General features: G+C 43.8%; 1 protein-coding gene across 3 annotated transcripts in view; it reads right to left on the reverse strand.

Annotated features, from left to right (window-relative positions):
- The window catches only part of APTX (aprataxin), a 620,836-nt gene that overhangs the window by 477,607 nt on the left and 125,142 nt on the right, over window positions 1-18,087 (reverse strand). For all 3 annotated transcript variants that reach the window (XM_069630613.1, XM_069630612.1, XM_069630614.1), the window contains exon 3: window positions 4,342-4,388. In XM_069630613.1, coding sequence (XP_069486714.1) covers window positions 4,342-4,388 — 47 coding nt within the window. The remainder of the gene's footprint in view (window positions 1-4,341; window positions 4,389-18,087) is intronic.

The following is an 18,087-nucleotide window of genomic DNA, read 5'->3' on the forward strand; positions in this document are numbered from 1 at the left end:
ATCTCCAAATGATCTCCTCCTAACTCCACCATGCTTCTGGCTTAGGCCTATATCCTCTCCAGTGAAAGGAAATTCAGGCGTGCTAAGTGAGAGAGTGATGGGTTGTTGGGCTCCGCTTTGGGGGATGGCTTATGCCTGCTACACCATGGCCCTGCTTTACGGCCTCTCTCTGCAGTAGGTGACCTCTGCTGTGTCTCTTCAGGCTGCTGGTGTAGGTATTGGGTGATTGTCCCCACGCCTTAGTTCTGAGGTGAGATTTGAGCAGGTTAGGCCCTCAAGTTGGGTGGTGCTCTATGGTGGTCACAACCTGAACCTGCCCTTGTGGTGGACTTCATTAGCCTATTTGTTCTTAGCTCTTTGGGTGTTGAGGCCTTGTGAGAAGACTGGCTAACTTCTTCCTAAATGTATGGCACTAGAGCAGGTCTCTCCTTTTTGCTCTGTAAACTTATATGGGATTCCTGCATCAGTGCAAGCTGGCGCTGCAGGAACACCATTCCGGAATTCCCTTTAAGGGTCAGGAGCATCTAAAGTGGCAAGGTGAGGAGCCCCTACCTTCCTCATTTGGCATGAGGCGGGTTACTAGGAGATCCTCCCAAAGCTGCCCCAAGTGCCAGCATTATTGGGCCTGTGGTGGCACCTGGCCCCCATGGCGACCCTACCATCCACCAAAAAGATTAGCTGGGATACAGTCACACTTCAGAAGATAAAAAGTCTTTCAAAACATATAGTGTGACATTTTGTTAGATCTGCCACAGCTACCAGTTCGACAGCTTTGTTATAGAGAACCGTGGTATACTCCTGTTTGACAAAGACAATATATTCCCAGTTTTCACGGACCAGGACATTCTCCACTTTAAATGGTCGTATACTCCTATTTTAGAAAATCACGGTAAGCAACTCACTATTTTTCCTGTTTGTTTAACCTCAGTCTATTCATTGATACCCGCTTTGTGCAAGCTCTATATATATATTTTTTTTTATTGTGCATTAGTCAAAATTTGACTTTTCACAAACAGTAAAGAAATATTCACATACATCATATCATACAATCTAATACAATTAAATCAATAAAACAGAAATAACCATAAAAAGGAAATAAAGAAATTAAAAATAAAAGCTCAAGCAGTTTTGATTCTCAAAATGTTCAAATTTGTTGAATAAGACTGCATCTCATTCTCCAGTAAATACATGCTAACTATTATCAAATCTCATTTCAGGTGAGAGAAAACAGTGAGCGCTCAACTCATTTTAGGCACTTCGATCTCCATTAGAAATCCTAGTTCCTCCAACGAGAGAAACATCTCCTTCCACCTCCCAAAGATGTGACCAAAATTCATCTGTTGTCAGCCAATCGATGCTATTGACGAAGTGATAGAAATACGTGTTTCTCTGATCGCTAGTGCCCGGAAATTTCATCAACAAATGCTTAACATTTTGTTTTGACCCCTGGTCACATCGATTGCATATTCCATCAATTTCAGGACCCTTATTTCTGATCCTTAATAGATCGCTAGTGATGACTAGATTCATTCAAATCTCAGGAAATGTGCACGCCAGTGTTGGTTTGGAAACCTTTCAATATACGCTGGCAAACAACCCAGATATTTATCAAGAGGTGTCATCGATTCAAAACATTTCTTGTCCACAAACAAGGCCCTTGTTACAATCCAATCATACTAAGCTAACCTTTTCTTTTTTTTTTTACTTTCAATGGATTTTCGATCAATTCCCTTTCCGATGAAGCACAAGTTAACAATTGAGTCAAAACCTCCAGCTTTAGCTCTTTTAGGAAAATATTTGTGTTTGGAACCAAAATTAACCAGTATAATGCAATTCTTTACCAAGCTGCGTGAGAACCTAAAGATGAATACCTAGTTCATCTCGCAGCCTGGACATCGGCGAAGAGGGTGGCAGGTTGAGAACTTTTTTCCACAATCCACCCTCGAGGCGAGTCCAGTCAATTTTGACAGCCAGCTTTTCCAATTCTTTCCCATACATTAGCACTGGGATAACCTTTCCACTATAAAATTTGAGCATGGGAACAAGAGTGAATTTGCAGTATTTATACAGAATCGATTTCATTTGGCTTGACAATTGTATGATTTTCCCACCAAGATAGGTCTCAATAGCTAGCATTGATGGTTTAGTTCCAATTTGGAAATCCAGATATTTTATTTCCTTCACTATCGGTAATTTAATCTCGTCAGGGCTCTGCCTAAAACTGCTCTGAGCACCTTTCCTGGCCGGTTTAAGTGCCATCACAGCGGTTTGATGGGATTGATCAATAGATCGTTCTCCTTGGCAGAGGTCGCGAATGCATTGATCAATCTCTGCAGCCTACCAAGACGACATCATCTGCATATCCCAATCCCCAGATTATTTGGTCACCCATCATTGGTGGTACAAATGAATGTGCAAGCCCTATATTTACCAAGCCTAGCTAACCCTGGTATATTCCCAGTTTGTCCATCCAGCCTCAGTAGATTTCCAGTTTGCACAATCTAACTATTGGAGGTTTCCAGGCATGTACAACCATAACATATTTCTAGTTTTAAAATCCCACTCCCAGTTCAACTACCAAGGTATGTTTCAAGTATGCAGGATTCAACTAATTTACCAGTTTGACTAGAACAGATTTTTCCAAATCAAACTATATCAATATATAAACAACTTTGTACAATATCGGCATACTAACACCTTACAATTGCACAATGTTGTTATACTCTTGTATACACAGTAGCATGTATTCTCTGCCCCATTTGATTCATGTTAATTTCCCAGCCTATTGCACAGAATTCCAGTATAATGAAATGCCCAGAGTGACACTCCCAATTGTCAAATTGACAGTTCAGTCCCAGTTTGATCACTGAATTCTGAGTATAGTCCCTATTTGACAAACAGTACAGCCCTAGTTCAATAACCACAGTATACTCCATTATTTTGCACACTACCATCATATGTCATGAGAGAGTTCCACTGTCTACCCAGTTCAAAAAATCAGTTTGAATATTCCAGCATACCACCAGTGTTAGCTGCCGGGTATATTTCAGATCTGATAACCAGTTTACAAAATCCCAATATACTTCCAGTGTACTTCTCTGAAAAAATCATTGCGAGGAAGCTGATGGCTTTGCACATGCACCTCAAACTGAAAAAAACTGCAAATGCACTCCATAGCACACAAATATGTAAATGGTGATTTGAAACATGAGAATTCCGGCATGAAGCACTATACAAAAATGTAATTTTTTATAATGGGAGATAGCGTTAGGAGTCTCAAGAGTGAGCTCCGACGACATAATGTGGCAACACAGCTGTGCTGGTGACACTTAAACAGAGGTCCTTGATTTAAAAAAAGCAGACGTTCAAAAAGACATAAATTAGAGAAAATAACATAAGAAGTTTAACAAGCATTCAAGAAGCCAATCGTTTTTGCTGTTGTGTGGCGAACATATTTTCTGAGTAAATGCACACAGACTCAGGCAGATGGGGATATGTCGAAGGGAAAGCAGATAGAGTGGAGAGATGTTGTAGAAGGGTTGGATGAATGAAGATGAATGGGAGGACTGTTGTATGAAAGTCTAGGAGCTAATGCGTGAATTAATGATTAAGAGGCTAGATGCACAATGACTGTGGTGGCACAAGAACTGTGGTGGCAGAAGACAAAGGACATTACAAAGCAGAAGGGCTGTAACAAAGGGCTACATCAGAGAAGGACTATGGCAAAGCAGGACGACGAGGATCAATGACTAGAAGAAAATTTCAAGTATGGGCTAGCAGTGGGAGGAGTGACCAGAGCAATTGGAGTGATGGGAGCATTCATACTATCAGGGTGTGCCATTCACCGTCTTCTAAGGGCCAAGCACAAACCTGTTTGGATCAATGCTCTACAGGAAGGAAACGGCAAGCCAAACACCTTTGTATTCATTAAATGAATCCGAAAAGCCCCATCGTAATACTTTGGCTAAGATGGCTTAGACATAGAAACAGCATTTAGATATCCTCCTCAGATGCACGAAAAATGTTTGTGTAAAAAGTCTAAGAGAGATCGTATAACAAGAGTCTCGCCTGTTGGAGCTCGGAACCGTACAGATGTAGAATCAATCTATTTAAAGGGAACTCAGGTTGCGCTCCCAGCAAGTATACTTTAAAGGGCATGAAAATTGGTTTGACTACTGGAAAGTATTGGAAAAATATGTGTTACGACATATTCCATGATGGAACATAATTAGCAAATTAGATAATGCATCCTCATTTACCTTGAATCCTCCCCTCCAATTCCCGCTCAGCTAAAGCCTCTGATATATTACTTATGCCGCCACATACACTGTAAAAACATACCTGTTTCACGGTGACATATCCTTTATTGTAGTCTGCCTTCAGCTGAACTGTGACAGAAAAACAAAACAAAAAAACAAAAAAAGACATTAGCGACACAACCATGCTTCGTATTGTCGGTGTGCAGAGAGGGTTTTCAGTCATGTTTGTCCCTTAGCAGCCAGTGAGTGTATTCATATCATGTAATGTAAATGTTGTGTAAGTGCAGGGTATGTATTGTAAGAGGATTCAATTCAACACTACAGCTAAGTCAACGCCTAGTCTTTAATACTGAATGAAAACCCTTATTGATATATCTTTATGTCCAGTTCATGCGTTCTGGATGACTACCCCTATATAACACCCCTCTCTTGGAATCCCCCTGACCCCACTGAGCCAAGAAGTAGTTCTGTTTTGCAAGTTAAAAGGTTTATTTGATAATTTAAACAAGAGATGTATATATCACACCTTATAATAAATTAATAATTGAATAGCACACTTAATCTGATATGATAAAGATCAACAACGGAGAATCTGGCACTAGCACACTTCTTATAATCACTAATGAGTTGACATGAAATGGATAAGGTAGCACACTGGTAAATAGGAACAAAAGTATAATGTGGTAGAGGATGCTTTATGTAAGCTCAGGTGGATGCAATATTCAATGAATGCAGTACAGAAAATACTCAATATGATTTCAACCAAACAATGTAATCACTTTTCTCTGGCAATCCCCTCCCCCCCTTGATGCAAGGCAAGGAAATGGAAGGAAAACACACAGTTCTCAGAAATGCAATCAATGTAAATCAGTTCACCCCAGCAAGCTTACACTACAGAAAACAAATAGGAGTTTTGAAAACACGGGCAAAATGCTTTGATATGTGCTAGCAATGGATGAGAAATATGCTGGAAATGCTTTTAATTCCCTTTCAGAGGTTCAGGGTGAGTGGTATCTAGTTAATATTAGTCCAGGCTCACACTAGCAATGAGGCAGGGATAGTTAGCAGGTTAAACGAATTTCTGGCAAATGGAAGGCAAGCAGCAGCTGATTTTACATGTGGAGAAATGTGCAAATCGCGGTAAAATTCGCGGATGCGTGTTCCGCGATTGCGGTAAAACTATAGGGGGTAGGAATACGGTTCTAGGTTCGTAGGAAAGCCACGATTCTAACCTTTCAGATAAAAGTTACTGCAAGTCTCTAGCCCAAACGGTTGCGGAGATATGAGCGATTTTGTGAAGGTCGTTTTTCAGATTTGAAATTTTAAAGTTCAAAAAGACAAGTGCAGCTTGCAACTAGGAAATGACAAGTGACAGCTTTACAAATGACAGGTGACAGTTAGGAGGCAGTTCTACTTAGATTAAATAGATTGAATTATATTATTTTAACTAGGACATTGGTTCTGCACAGTTTTCTAGGTACTCACACTATATTCTTGAGTGAAATGGGCCTCATCACGGATCTGGTCAGGGTTTTAGACGGGACTCTGGCCTCTGCACTTCACAGTGATCTGGGTCAGCTCTCTCTGGTTCTCTGGTCTGGGTCTCTAGTTCTGGATAGATTGAAGTCTCTAGTTTGGCTCTCTGGAGGTTTGATGGAGGTAAAGTATGGATTTTTCCGGCAGAGCGTCCCGCTGCAGATGGAATTGAAGGTCCCTATCTGTCCTGTCTGTCTGCTTTTATGTGTTTAGAATGTGGGTGTGTTCTAGCATCACTGACCCTACCTCTCTCTCAGCTTCTAATTGGTCAAGCTTCCATTTATCATTTGATTGGGGAATGAACTGTGAGTCAGAGGGATGTCATTTTATGGCTTGCAGATAGGACACTCCTCTGTCAGATTGCACACATTCTATATTTGATAATAAAAGACATATTTCACAGTTACACAGTTGCTTGAAATTACATATACATGGTGTGGCTGAATTTAGCCATGTCTCTGTCCAAATCTGCTGTTTCTAAGAGCTTGCATTCAGAGATGGCACATAATTGACTTTTTAACTGATTTTTCAATTTCTGACATGGACCCAACTTTACATACATGTGCGCAGGGGGTATGGACATTAATTGATGAAGTTTCAGATTTTTAACATGCACACATTTAGAGTAATATCCACTTTTCCGCTGACACCCCCCTGTACATACCACCGGTTCTAAAAACCTCTTAAACTGTGGGCAGAAAAATCACAAGAATTATGGTATCATTTATAAAATTTTCACATGTCCGCTCTATGAATGATCCATCTTTTTAAAGTTATGTTCTGGCTCCAAAGGGGTGTGGTTTCCTCTCAGCACAAGGTAGAAATACTGGTTTATCCAGTTCTGCCAAGCCAGCTTGCTCTCACAGGCAGTGCCCCTCCCCTTTCCTCAGGAGGAAGCCACTTTTTACGACCATTTACGACTCCTGCCAATAAAACCTTTGCCTGAGCCAGGACAGGGCTTTGTTCAGAGCTCCTGTAGAGCACAGGTAATTCAATTATCAGATAGATGGCATATCCTTAGTGTGAGCAGCAAAAGGGCAGCTAGGCCTGGGAACACAGCTGTGACTCAAGTTTCACTCCTGATGGGGTAGTTGCCAGGCAAATTGGAATCTCTTTAAGCTGTCATTTCTGTTCCCCAGTTTCTGCATTCAAATAAAACTAAACATTTTCACATATGCAGCTAGAAGGCTGATTCTAAGTTTAAAACTATGACATTTAAACAATTGCAACCTATGTGACACTCAAAAGTAGGTCACTCAGTCAATTTAAACATTTAGATTTTTTTTAGTGTCTTTCAGTCCAAATTTACTTAAACTGCTGAAATCCACAGCGCAGCCAGTCTTGTTATAAACCTTCAAGTCACTTCAGAATATAACTTTACATTGGATCCACCTCTCAGTAAGTCTTTCTTTGGCCTGTTTCGAGTTCATTTATTCAGTTTTCTACAAAATCTGGTGGTTTTAAAACGCCGGCTTTTGGATAGTGGTGAGTACTGGTACTGCACCCCTTTTTGGGATTTAAGAAAATGAATTCCCAACAGTTATGGGTTTGCTTTTGGCAATCAGCATTGCCATTCCCAATGGTTTCAGACTACTGTGTGGGTAGTCCAATGGTGGTTTTAGGGAGTGTCCTTCTGTGCCCATAACATCGGCAAAAATGAGTGGCAGCCTATTCTTCATGCATTTCCCTGTGCATTTTCTGGGAAGCTCTGGCCATCATGAGGTTTTCCATGTCAGTACTGCACAGTTTTGAGGTAGGGCTCGGATGCATGGGTAAATACATCCCACAGTATGTCTGAATACAAAAAGTGAATACTTTTACACCAACAAATAAAAGGACACACTGGCAAGAAACTGAAGAAACAACATGCTAAAAATGTGTACCGAAGGATGTACTAATACATCATTATCTTTCAAGTATGGATAATTAATTGTTCAGGCAAGGCAAAACAAACCAATTTAAATAAGCCTTTTCTTGCTTTGCTTAGCATTTAAAGTATATGAAAAGTCACTCCTTACTAACAATCGCAGGCCAGCATGCAGTGCACTGCATCTAGCAAAGTTCCCATTCTCTTCACTATACTGAGAAGTGCAAATTATGCACAGCACTTTAAATGCAATAGGGATTTTAATATTAGATGGTTCATAACACCTGGGGGTCTAGTCAGACAAAACCTGGGACAATGAAATTCAAAAGAAGGGTAAAATCGTTTGAGTTGAAATGCAGCCATAAAGTCCCAAACTCTTTCAGGGCAAACCAGTGCCACTAAGATTTACTTGAAAATGCCTCCAAGGATCACCCCTCATTTTCGTCTAGAGAAAGCAAAACTCCCCCTAAACTAGGTGTCCCTACTCCACAGGTTGGTATCTACTGATTATTAACCCCTACTGTCTAGGTTCCAACTGCCTGGCCAGGAGAGCCTAAAGGCAACCACCTTATCTACTTAACTGCCTCCGGTACTTCCTAAGTGTGTCCTACCACTGCTTTTGGGTTAGTTTTAGGGTTCGCGGGTTTGCCGCCCAGACACTCAAGCGGTATAAGGTATTAATATCCCCAACAAAAATATCGCCGTAAATATGACCGTTTGGTTCGCCATAGGCGATATTTTTATTGGGGATATTATGTGGGAGCGGGGCTTGCGGGGCTGTCCCCCGCACATAAAAAAATGATGCAGAGGTGTCCCCCGCAGGGTCCATTGCGAATCTCGCCGCAAAAATATGGCGATATTTTTGTATCGCAATATTTTTGCGGCGGAATTATCACATGGAACCACTCAAGCTCTACTCTGTCTTCTTCCATTCGCGACCAGAGGAGGCGAGAGCTAAATGAGTATGGAGGCTATTAGAGAGAGGGGGGTCTGTGGATTGTTTGTGAGTGAGAGCAAGGTGTGTGGGATAGCCACAGAGTGGGAGGTAGTAGTAGTAGTTGGGAGTAGAGGTAGTGAGATTAGTAGAATAACAGAGGGAGAGGTAGTAAGTAGTAGGCGTGGTAGCGGCTGTAAAGAATAAGATGGAAAGTAGAAAGGGATTAGGGGCAGTAGTGGTAGTAGAGAAGTGGTAGTAGGAGTAGAGTGGGAGCAACTGTAGTGAAATAGTAGTAGTGGTAGCAGAGAAGCGATAGTAAGAGGGGAGTAGTAGAATAAGGAGTAGTGGTAATAACGTAGAGGCGATAGTAGCAGAGGAATAGTAGATGCAAAGAAGAAGAGCAGGAGGAAGAAAGGAGGAGAAGATACCAACAGATGAAGTGGGAGGTAACGACAGTACGGAGTGAAGGCTTTGATAAACAGGAGGGGAACAAATATCAAAGGGTGGAGGTAGGACCAGTGTGAGAGTCGAGGAGCAGTAGATGGCGAGTGGAGACATCTGAAGAGTCCAGTATAGTAAAGGGTCAGGCACAAGCGGGCTTGAGAAAAGTGAGCGACACCGCACGAAACAAGCCACCATCCCCTTACTCCCTATAGTACGGATCTATGTGATCAACGCGCTGCCCGTAATGTCGACTACGAAAACGTCAACTTCCATTACGGTGTGGCGCAGCGCAGGGATCACATAGATTACTTGTTCCCCGTATCTCCCTATCCCCCCATGCACTTACCTTCTTAGCGGCACACTTCTGTATGTGCCGCCGACTCATTACTATCCCTGCGGCATCAGTTCCCAACCACTTACGTGCGTCAGAGCTGGCGCTGCAAGGTTAATTTGTTTTAAACATGTTTTTTCTTCTAAACTTTGTCTCCCGCTCTCCATCGAATGGGAGCGGGGAGAACCCCGCAACCCCTGAAACCCATTACCCCGAGCAAGGGGAGCCACCGCTCCCCTCAGTCGGCGCAAAGGGGGAAGAGGGGTTGGGATTTTTGTAATGCGCAAAGGCACAGTATTGGTAATGTCGCCACAAACGTGGTCACATTTTGGTACGATACCTATAGTACTAAGCGGGATAGGTTACGGAAAGTGGACAAAATCCCATGGGAGTTAGTCAGCTTTTGTCTTAGGGAAACCACCACCAGTATAAGTCAGCAAACAGTTGGCCAGTACCAACACCCTTTTCCGGAAGCCTGGGTTAGGGAGGAGGGAAAGGCAGGGAGGAGGGAAAGGCAGTGGAAGTCAAGATAGACAGGGACAGCCCTAGCGCCAACTTTCCAAGACCCCTCTTAGCCCTGAACTACCAGAGAATCCCTTAGAACTACTTGTCATTTTAAATAAACACCCTTGGAACGTTATTGGCACGTCAGAGTGGTTATTTGTGTCAGGCACCCCGTCACACTTCATATACAGGTATGGGCTGATTAAGAGTTGTACTGGCCAAACACTGTGCTTAGGGAGGGGGCAGGAACTGGGGGACTCCGAACAGCCACACCACAGGCTGTGAGGGGTCCCCATCCCCTCCTGACAAGGTCAGCTCACTGACCTTGTCAAAAAGAAGAAAAGTATGCTTTTTCCATGTTTCTTTGCACATCAGCCAGGACCAAAGTGCAGACTCCATTTTCCACATGGGTGAAATATCTTCTAGGCTGTGTGGAATTTGGCTGTAGTGGGTCAGAAATCCCTAGGGTTAAACTTCAGATTTCCCCTCGCATAACGATTCAGTTCAGGATTGTGGCAGTGAGCATGTTTTTTTTATTATTGAAACTACATTTCTTCAGAATACCCTGCACACTGCTTTTCCTTTGCAGCTTAAGGATGCAGCACCAACTGTAGCGGGAAAGAGTTTGCATCTCATCACACCAGAAGCTCATGATCACTGATCATCTTTAAAATCATCAGTTTAGCATTGGTCATGGGTTGGCCCACTCATTCTTGCTTCCTTCTTCCTGGATTTCGTTTTTGCTAGGCTTCTGAGCAGTCTCCTCCACCCCTTCATGAGCTTCTTCTGTTTGGCAACAATCTTGTTAACTGTGCTAGTTTTGTTTTGAGTATATCTTGTATCCTGAACCTGCACCATCATGGTCCCATGACCTAGACCAGTACTGCAGTGAACCAGTTTCCTGAGCTTGTTCTTCTTGGAAAGTTTTGTTTCTTTTTCTTTTTTTACTTTCCTGGTTTGGGAGAGGTTTTGGCATTTGTTCAAGTTTTTCCTAGCTCCTGTTTCTTGGGCTCCCTATTTGGGTTTGTTTCTGTTTGTACACTGCTCTGCTCCCTTTGTTCCATTTTGCTTGGAGTGTGTGGACCTGTATAATTGGATATCCCGTTGCTCGATACATGCTTACAGGTTTTCCTCTGTTCTATAAAGTTCTCCTACTCGCTCCTTATATAGCGTCACTGTGTAGTAAATTGGGCACAGTTTGTTGTTAAAGCCCTTCTTTTTCCTGTTTGTTTGGTATTGTTTGTAGACCTCACTGGCATATGTGACAAATCCCAGGGTATCGTCACTGCTTCCATGGGGGAAGCCCCTTCCCATGAGGCCAGGGAGGGGAGGCTGCTGCCCGATTTCCCCTCTGGGGGTGGTACTCAGTGGGTGGATCTCACGGGGAGGGAATCCCTCCATGGGACCAGTGATGATCACCTTGGGAGAACATGGTATTCATCTCCTTTATTTCAGTCCTCTCCTACCTTTTCCCCCCACTCAATCCCCTGTAGTCCCCAACACCTCTATGTATCTTTGTAAAAAAAGAGGCAAACAGAGAACACAGATGAGAAAGAGTAAGGCTTATCTAGGTGGAGGACCTATAGTAATGGACACAAGGAAGATCAATCATGGAGGCAAAATTCAACCGCGGAACCAACAAACACGGTACAGTCTAGTACAAACGGCAACAACGATAAAAAGGAAGGACTGTATACTGGGTCAGAACAAGTCAGGGCACGCCCGCCCTGGACAAGCGACGAAACAGACGCCAATTCCCTGGTGAGAGGCCCGAGAAGCAGGAAATGAGACGGTGCTAATGAGGAGCGAGTGTCTCCGAGGGCCCATGGAGCTGAAGCCTAGCTGCTGATGTGAGAGGGAGAATCCCGACTGGCAAAGCCAAAATGAGCGAAGGGTGCGCAGCTGGGTACGCGAGAGAGTGCCTACCACTGCAGAGCCACAGAGAGAAGAGCGCTGAAAGCAGAAACCCGACCGGCAAAGCCAAAACTAGCAGAGGACGCACAGGTGGGTACACGCAAGAGAACTTACAGCTGTGGAGCTGCCGAAAACAGAAGTAGTGCAGAAGCCCCGCTCAGCTCCCAGGACAGACCAGAAACCACAACATTTCCCAAAGATAGGGAAAGGGTCGGGCCGGCTGGTGAGTAGCAGAGGGCACGAAACAAGTTGAATAGATACCCCCCTCATTACCCCAGAACACGAACAGGGATACAAAAAGGGATAACCAACAAACTGTAAAAGCTAGAGCAAACTTGATAAAGCCTCCTATGTGAAACAGTACCTGGCAGGAGAGTACACCAGGTCTGTTCAGTTGGGCATTGATTCAAGCAGGAGTAGAAAAAGCGCAATACAAGCACCCTAGGGTCTGGGACCCATATGAAAAGATATGGAAGCGTAACAAACGAACTGTAAAAAGATAGATGCAACAGTATCTACACCATGTCTGTTCAGTAGGATATTGAGTGGAGCAGAAGTAAAGAACCTGCAGAAGCAGCACACCAAGTCCAGGGACTCGTATGAAGTTGGGAAAACCCCACAAAAGCAAGGTACAGGAGTCAAGGAGACACACGAGGCCAGAGAAGCATAAAATCAAGTTGGTGAGAACCCAAGAGAATATAAATGAGTCTGGGACCCACAAGAAGGTGAAAGAAATCACAGAACAAGTCAGGGCGATCCTGAGAGAACTCAGAGAAAGAGAAAGAAGGAGAAATACAAGAAGTAAAAAATAAGGGGTTGAAGACCCACTGTAAAAAAAGGAAGAAATACTTTTTGGAATACCAATTTCAATAGACTAGTCTGGCTGGATAGGACACTGGACTTGAGATCAAAAGTTTGTGAGTGGAAGAAGGGAACAAGGGGAAGAGACTCCCCCTAGAGATTTGGGAACTGTATTACAAAGTTGCGCATTGTGTTTTCTAAACAAGAACTGAACATTAACGTTAGTCTCCAGAATGAGAGGAGCCTCCTTCTGTATCAAGAAGACCCCCAATGTTCCTTAGTTAATTTTTATTTAAGGGACGGAAATAGTTTTGGACACAGGACGGTGGACATTTGATTTGACAGAACATCCTGACAGACTACGTAATATTTTTGTTAAGATAGGGCAAGATAGGAAGATAGGTTTTTCCTTTTCTTTATTTTGATAATAAAAGTCTTTGCCAATACGCATGCCACCACTGTGTCAGACTCATAACTCAGCACCCTTAGACATCCCAGGTGGCGTTTCCTATTCTTCTCAACATGGCCTTTAGGTTAGCTTGCTCAAGGCCACCAACGGTGTGTGGCAGGTCGGAAGGACGCAGACTTTCCATCTTCTTTAAAGTTTTATTAACTTCAAGCATAAATGCCTCCCTTTCCCTACTGTGCTCTTAAGTCGTCAGCGAGTCCAAATCAGAATCTGTCTGATGTCCAAACTAACCTATTCTAACCATACCACCTTTATAACAAAAGCAGCAGAATGAATCCTTTCTCCTGAAGGCTGGCTTTACACCAGGATCAGTTCAGTAAACTATGCCCAGATAGTTCCCTGTGACTGTTTTTATAAATTCATACAGTTCTATTACAGGATTATGCAAATTCCTGGTTCTTCTTGCTTAGATCATTATTCTCTACTTTCTTTCTTGTTCTTCTCTAGACTTATGAGTTATTCCCCTTTGTCCAAGGTACGTTGATCCAACACTGAACTTTCTCCTAGGCTTCTCTGGCCCTTGATACATAGCTCATAGTCTCTGGTTTCTCTTTGGCTTTTGCCCTTGTTCTCCAATTCCACCTTCCTTTTCTATGATATTGCTCTTCTCTGGTTAGACCTTCTTGGTCTGTTTGGATCTCACTATGAACTTTCTAGTCTTGAGGTTTGTTCCTTGTATTCATTTGTAGTATGTCAAGACTTTCTCCTTAACTGGAACAAGCATGAACACTTTTGTATTAATCCTCATTCACTTCATTCAATGACAATGCTTTGTCTCGACTGGGATACGTATGAGTGCTCCAGCAATGATTTTCTTCTGCCCCGCCGCCCCCCCAACCCCTCCCAAGGTCTGCAGTTTTCCTTGTTACCTGCTGTGTTCAGGGATAACGTCACTGGGATTGCTCTTCGGCTGGGACCTTCTCTCCAGAGAGTCATACTGTCCTCTTGTGATTCCTCTGTTCCTTTGTGTCGCTGTACAGGCGGATGCCCTGGTATCTCATCTGCTGGTATTTTCCACATTGGATATGGCAAAGTGGTATTGGTGTAGTTTGAGGGACCTCTGGTCCACCGCAGATCGGTTGTGGTCACGCCACCACTTGACCTTCTCTTAGGATAAGGATGCCTTGCATCCGCTTTGGCTTCTCGTCCATCAGGTTTCTCAATGCTGCGTGTCTAACACTGCAAGTTGCTTCCTCTCAATCACAGGGCACCGTGCATCCAGTCTCATCCTCACATAAGCCGACAAACAAGTTTGTAACTGGCGGGCTTCATCTCTCCTCTCTCTCCAGTCTCCCTCCCCCTTTTTTTTTTAATTACGTAGCCTTGGGTCTTCCCCGACAGAGTCTCGTATTCCTTTCTTTGCGTTTGTTCGGTCTTCTTTATTCGTCCACAGATGATCTTAGTGTCAGTTGTAGATAATTTTTCTTGTAAATGAGAAATCAGAGTTTCTTGATTGTAATAGTACATGTTAGCATTTTCTTTATGCATTTCTTTACTGGAGTTTAAGAGCTATGGTTGGAAGGTTTCTTAGGGAGTTCCTCAAAGGAACAGGAGTCATTGTCCCCGAAAGGGGCGGGGGGGAAGAGTCTCTCTTGGTGAGGTCCTACGACCCCTAGGCAGGGTGTTGCAAAGCAGGCTTACCTCCCTAGCCTCCTGGCGGCGGCTCCCCCTTGGGGAGAAGGGATGAATTTTCAGGATTCGTCACAGGTGACAGCTTTAAACACAGTCATTGTTTGTCCTGTAATTTAACGTAGTACAGACAGGACATAACAAATTGCTGTTGAGAAACCTACTGAATGTATGTATAATCATAAATGGTTTCTGTGTGCTTACCTATCATCCAGTTCTACGTATTTCTGTTATACCTCCTTGTAATGTCACAATTCTTCCAACCTGCTACCAAGCACCATCAACTGAGGGCCTTAAGAGACACGACCCATACCATGAACACTAGTTGGCCCAATGTTCATTTGAAACATTTTTCCGCTATGTTATGGAATAGGATTCATTTTGGTTCCACATGGCTGTTGTATTCCTATCAAAAACACACTTGGGGGACTATCAAGAGGTATCGAACCTGACAATACACCACAATACTTTATCACACAAAAAATGATCAGGTAAATGATTGTTTATTTTCCTCTTTACAGTTACCTCCTGTGTAACTTCAGAATTACCTGCCCTCCAACCATTCTTCATATCCCCTAGTGAGGTGGCTAGCCCTAGACAGCGTTACTGGGCCGCTTATCTAGGTTGAGGAGATAGATTAGAGACTTGCCCTATAGCTATTGTATCACAGTCGCTACTGTTTTTATCTAAAAAGCACAACTTTTCATTTATGAAGTGTGCGCGATGCCTTGCAGGTGAAATCTGATTACTTTATTCTTTTTCCTTGCTTGGCAATTTAAAATGGCAAACAAATAAAAAACATACGAGTAGAACAACTCTCATTGGTTAGTGAACCATGTTTTGTCACTTCCCCAACATGACATTGTCTATAGTGATGTTCTCAAAATGTCATATCACTTTAGGCAAGTGTTATATTATCTACTTGCATAGACCTTAGGGCCATCCCAGTGTTCCTTTGCTTGATAAAGGTCTAATTTGGCCTGCCGGTTTCAGTGGTCTAGGGATTAACCACTTTCTTCAGGGCCGCAGCACTTCATACAGTGCTGCCAATAAAGACAAAAAGGAGAGTTTTGCAATGACTGCTCACTGCACCTGTAGGTGAAAGAACGGGAAATGGGGATGGATGAGAGAAAACACAAAGATTATTTAATAACATGTGCTCTCCGAGTGGATGGCACATCTCTCTGCTAAGAGTCATGAAAAATTACTTACCACAATTTTCGTTTGTTGCCAGGCAGTTTAAAAATGTCAATTTAGAGTCAAGCGACTGTTTTCATTCTTTCCGGGTGCAGTTTCTTAAACGTCCCGATTAAACCGAAAAAAGTACATATTGTATCTCCTTTAGGTTTAGTGAATGTTGGAAAGGCTAAAAAACATAATTTGTATGCTGAGTTTTGTGAGCCTCGCGGGCTCCCCAGCAGTTCGAGCTTCCCCTGCCTTTGTCCCGCCTCCCTATCCATCCTCCATTCCTGATTGGCCAGTCCTCCCATTGGAGTTGTGGCCTGGGAATCCCTGCACAAACGCTCCCTGTGCCATTTCCTATCTTGGCAACAGGTGAGCGTGTGCACTGCAACCCCCTCGCCCCCTGCAGAACCATCATGGTGGCGCGCTGAGTTTTGTGAGCCTCGCGGGCCCCCCAGCAGTGCCGGAGATTCCCCTGCCTTTGTCCCGCATCCCTATGCGTCCTCCAGTCCTTATTGGGCAATTCCTTCCTTATCCTGGGCCAGACCTGGAAAGCCCTCTGCCTGGCATCCCTTGCGGCTAAGAACCCTGAGGCAAAGGGCGGCTCCTGAATTGGCAGCTCCAAGACGTGTCTGCAGGTGCCCGCAGAGGAAGCCAACAGACACCAACAAAATTGTAAGTGTGGCATGGGTGGGGTGTAGAGCAATTACTCTACTCCAGAAAGCCATCACCACTCTACCTTACCTCTCCATAACGTAGACTGCCATAAATTTACATCATGCATACTTAGAGAGATTTGTGACCACCAGCAGAAATCCATTCTTGGCTAGACTGTAAATGTCGCATTGCATTACACACTAACATACTAGCCAATGCTAACTAGTGCTACACCTATAGAGAACGGTCAAGATTAGCCTGCGGCACCTCTAGACGGGTGTAATAATGTTAGCATGTGCCACACTTAAATGGAATTCTTGACTTTAGCCTGCGCTGCATCTAGACAGGATTATGAATGTTAGCATGCGCCACACTTGAAACTGTTAATGATGACAAGTGCAACATCTGAATGGAATCATGATCACTAGCCTTCCTCACATCTAGACAGAATATTGAAATTGGCAAGCGCCACACTCCGATGGAATGGTAAATGATGGCAAACATCACACCTAGACATAATTGCAGGGACAGCAAGGCCAACTAACCAATACACTAACAATTTCATCTCTCTGCATACACCTCTCAAATTCTAACCAAACACAACCACAAGCCTAAAATGCAGCAATCCTCACAAACTTCACTACACTGCAACAACAAAACAAACCGCACATAGACTTGCACAACAGCACATGACGACTACCGACCGTAAAACATCCCAAGCCCAGCCAACGGACCCACCGGGCTGAGGCTGCCAAGAGCACATCACTGCTCTCTTGCACTTTTCCAGCGTATTCCCACTAACTCACCCCACCCCTCTCCCTCTTTCAGAGCTGCCAGAGCGCCAGGGGACCACTCCGGTGGAGATAGGGCGCGGTACAAATATCCTTTAACATTAACATACAGTATGGTCTCCAGGTTCAGAGCGCCCACCCCACCCTCCTCCCTTTACAAGATGAGGGTCCTGTGTGCTATTCTAGGCCTCTTGCCCGCCCATAAGAATATCAGAACCCTACTTTTAACCATATATAGGAAGTGTGCAGTAAGGAACAAGTTACTTACCTGTAACTGTTCCCCAGCATGGGTCTGGCAGGGATTCACATGCTCATGAATATTACCCGTCGTCAGGCTGGGAATCCTTGGTAAAAGAAAAAAAAATCAGTTTCGTTTCTGAACTGTCTTTCTACTAATAACCAATCACTGGTCTCTGGGTCATACTGCCCCCAGCCAATGACTGCCCTCTATCTAAGCCCCTCCTATGGCAGCCATCTTCAGATTTGGTAGCACGTAAAGTGGCAGTAGGACCAAGAGAAGAGCCGCAGAGGTGTAGGAGGGAGGGTTCGCATGGGAATCCATGCCAGACCCATGCTGGAGAACAACAGTTACATGCAAGTAACTTGTTCCTTCTCCAGCATGGGGTCTGCCATGGATTCATATGCTCATGAATACACGAATAGATAGCAGTACACACATGCACAACCACGGGAGTTGGCAAGGCTCAACATTAAGCATCTCTTACCTCCTCACCAGGCTCACCTTCAAGCGAACAGGTCGCGCAGC

Source organism: Ambystoma mexicanum, chromosome 6q (assembly GCF_040938575.1).
Source record: "Ambystoma mexicanum isolate Mex_15411 chromosome 6q, UKY_AmexF1_1, whole genome shotgun sequence".
Lineage (NCBI taxonomy): Eukaryota > Metazoa > Chordata > Amphibia > Caudata > Ambystomatidae > Ambystoma > Ambystoma mexicanum.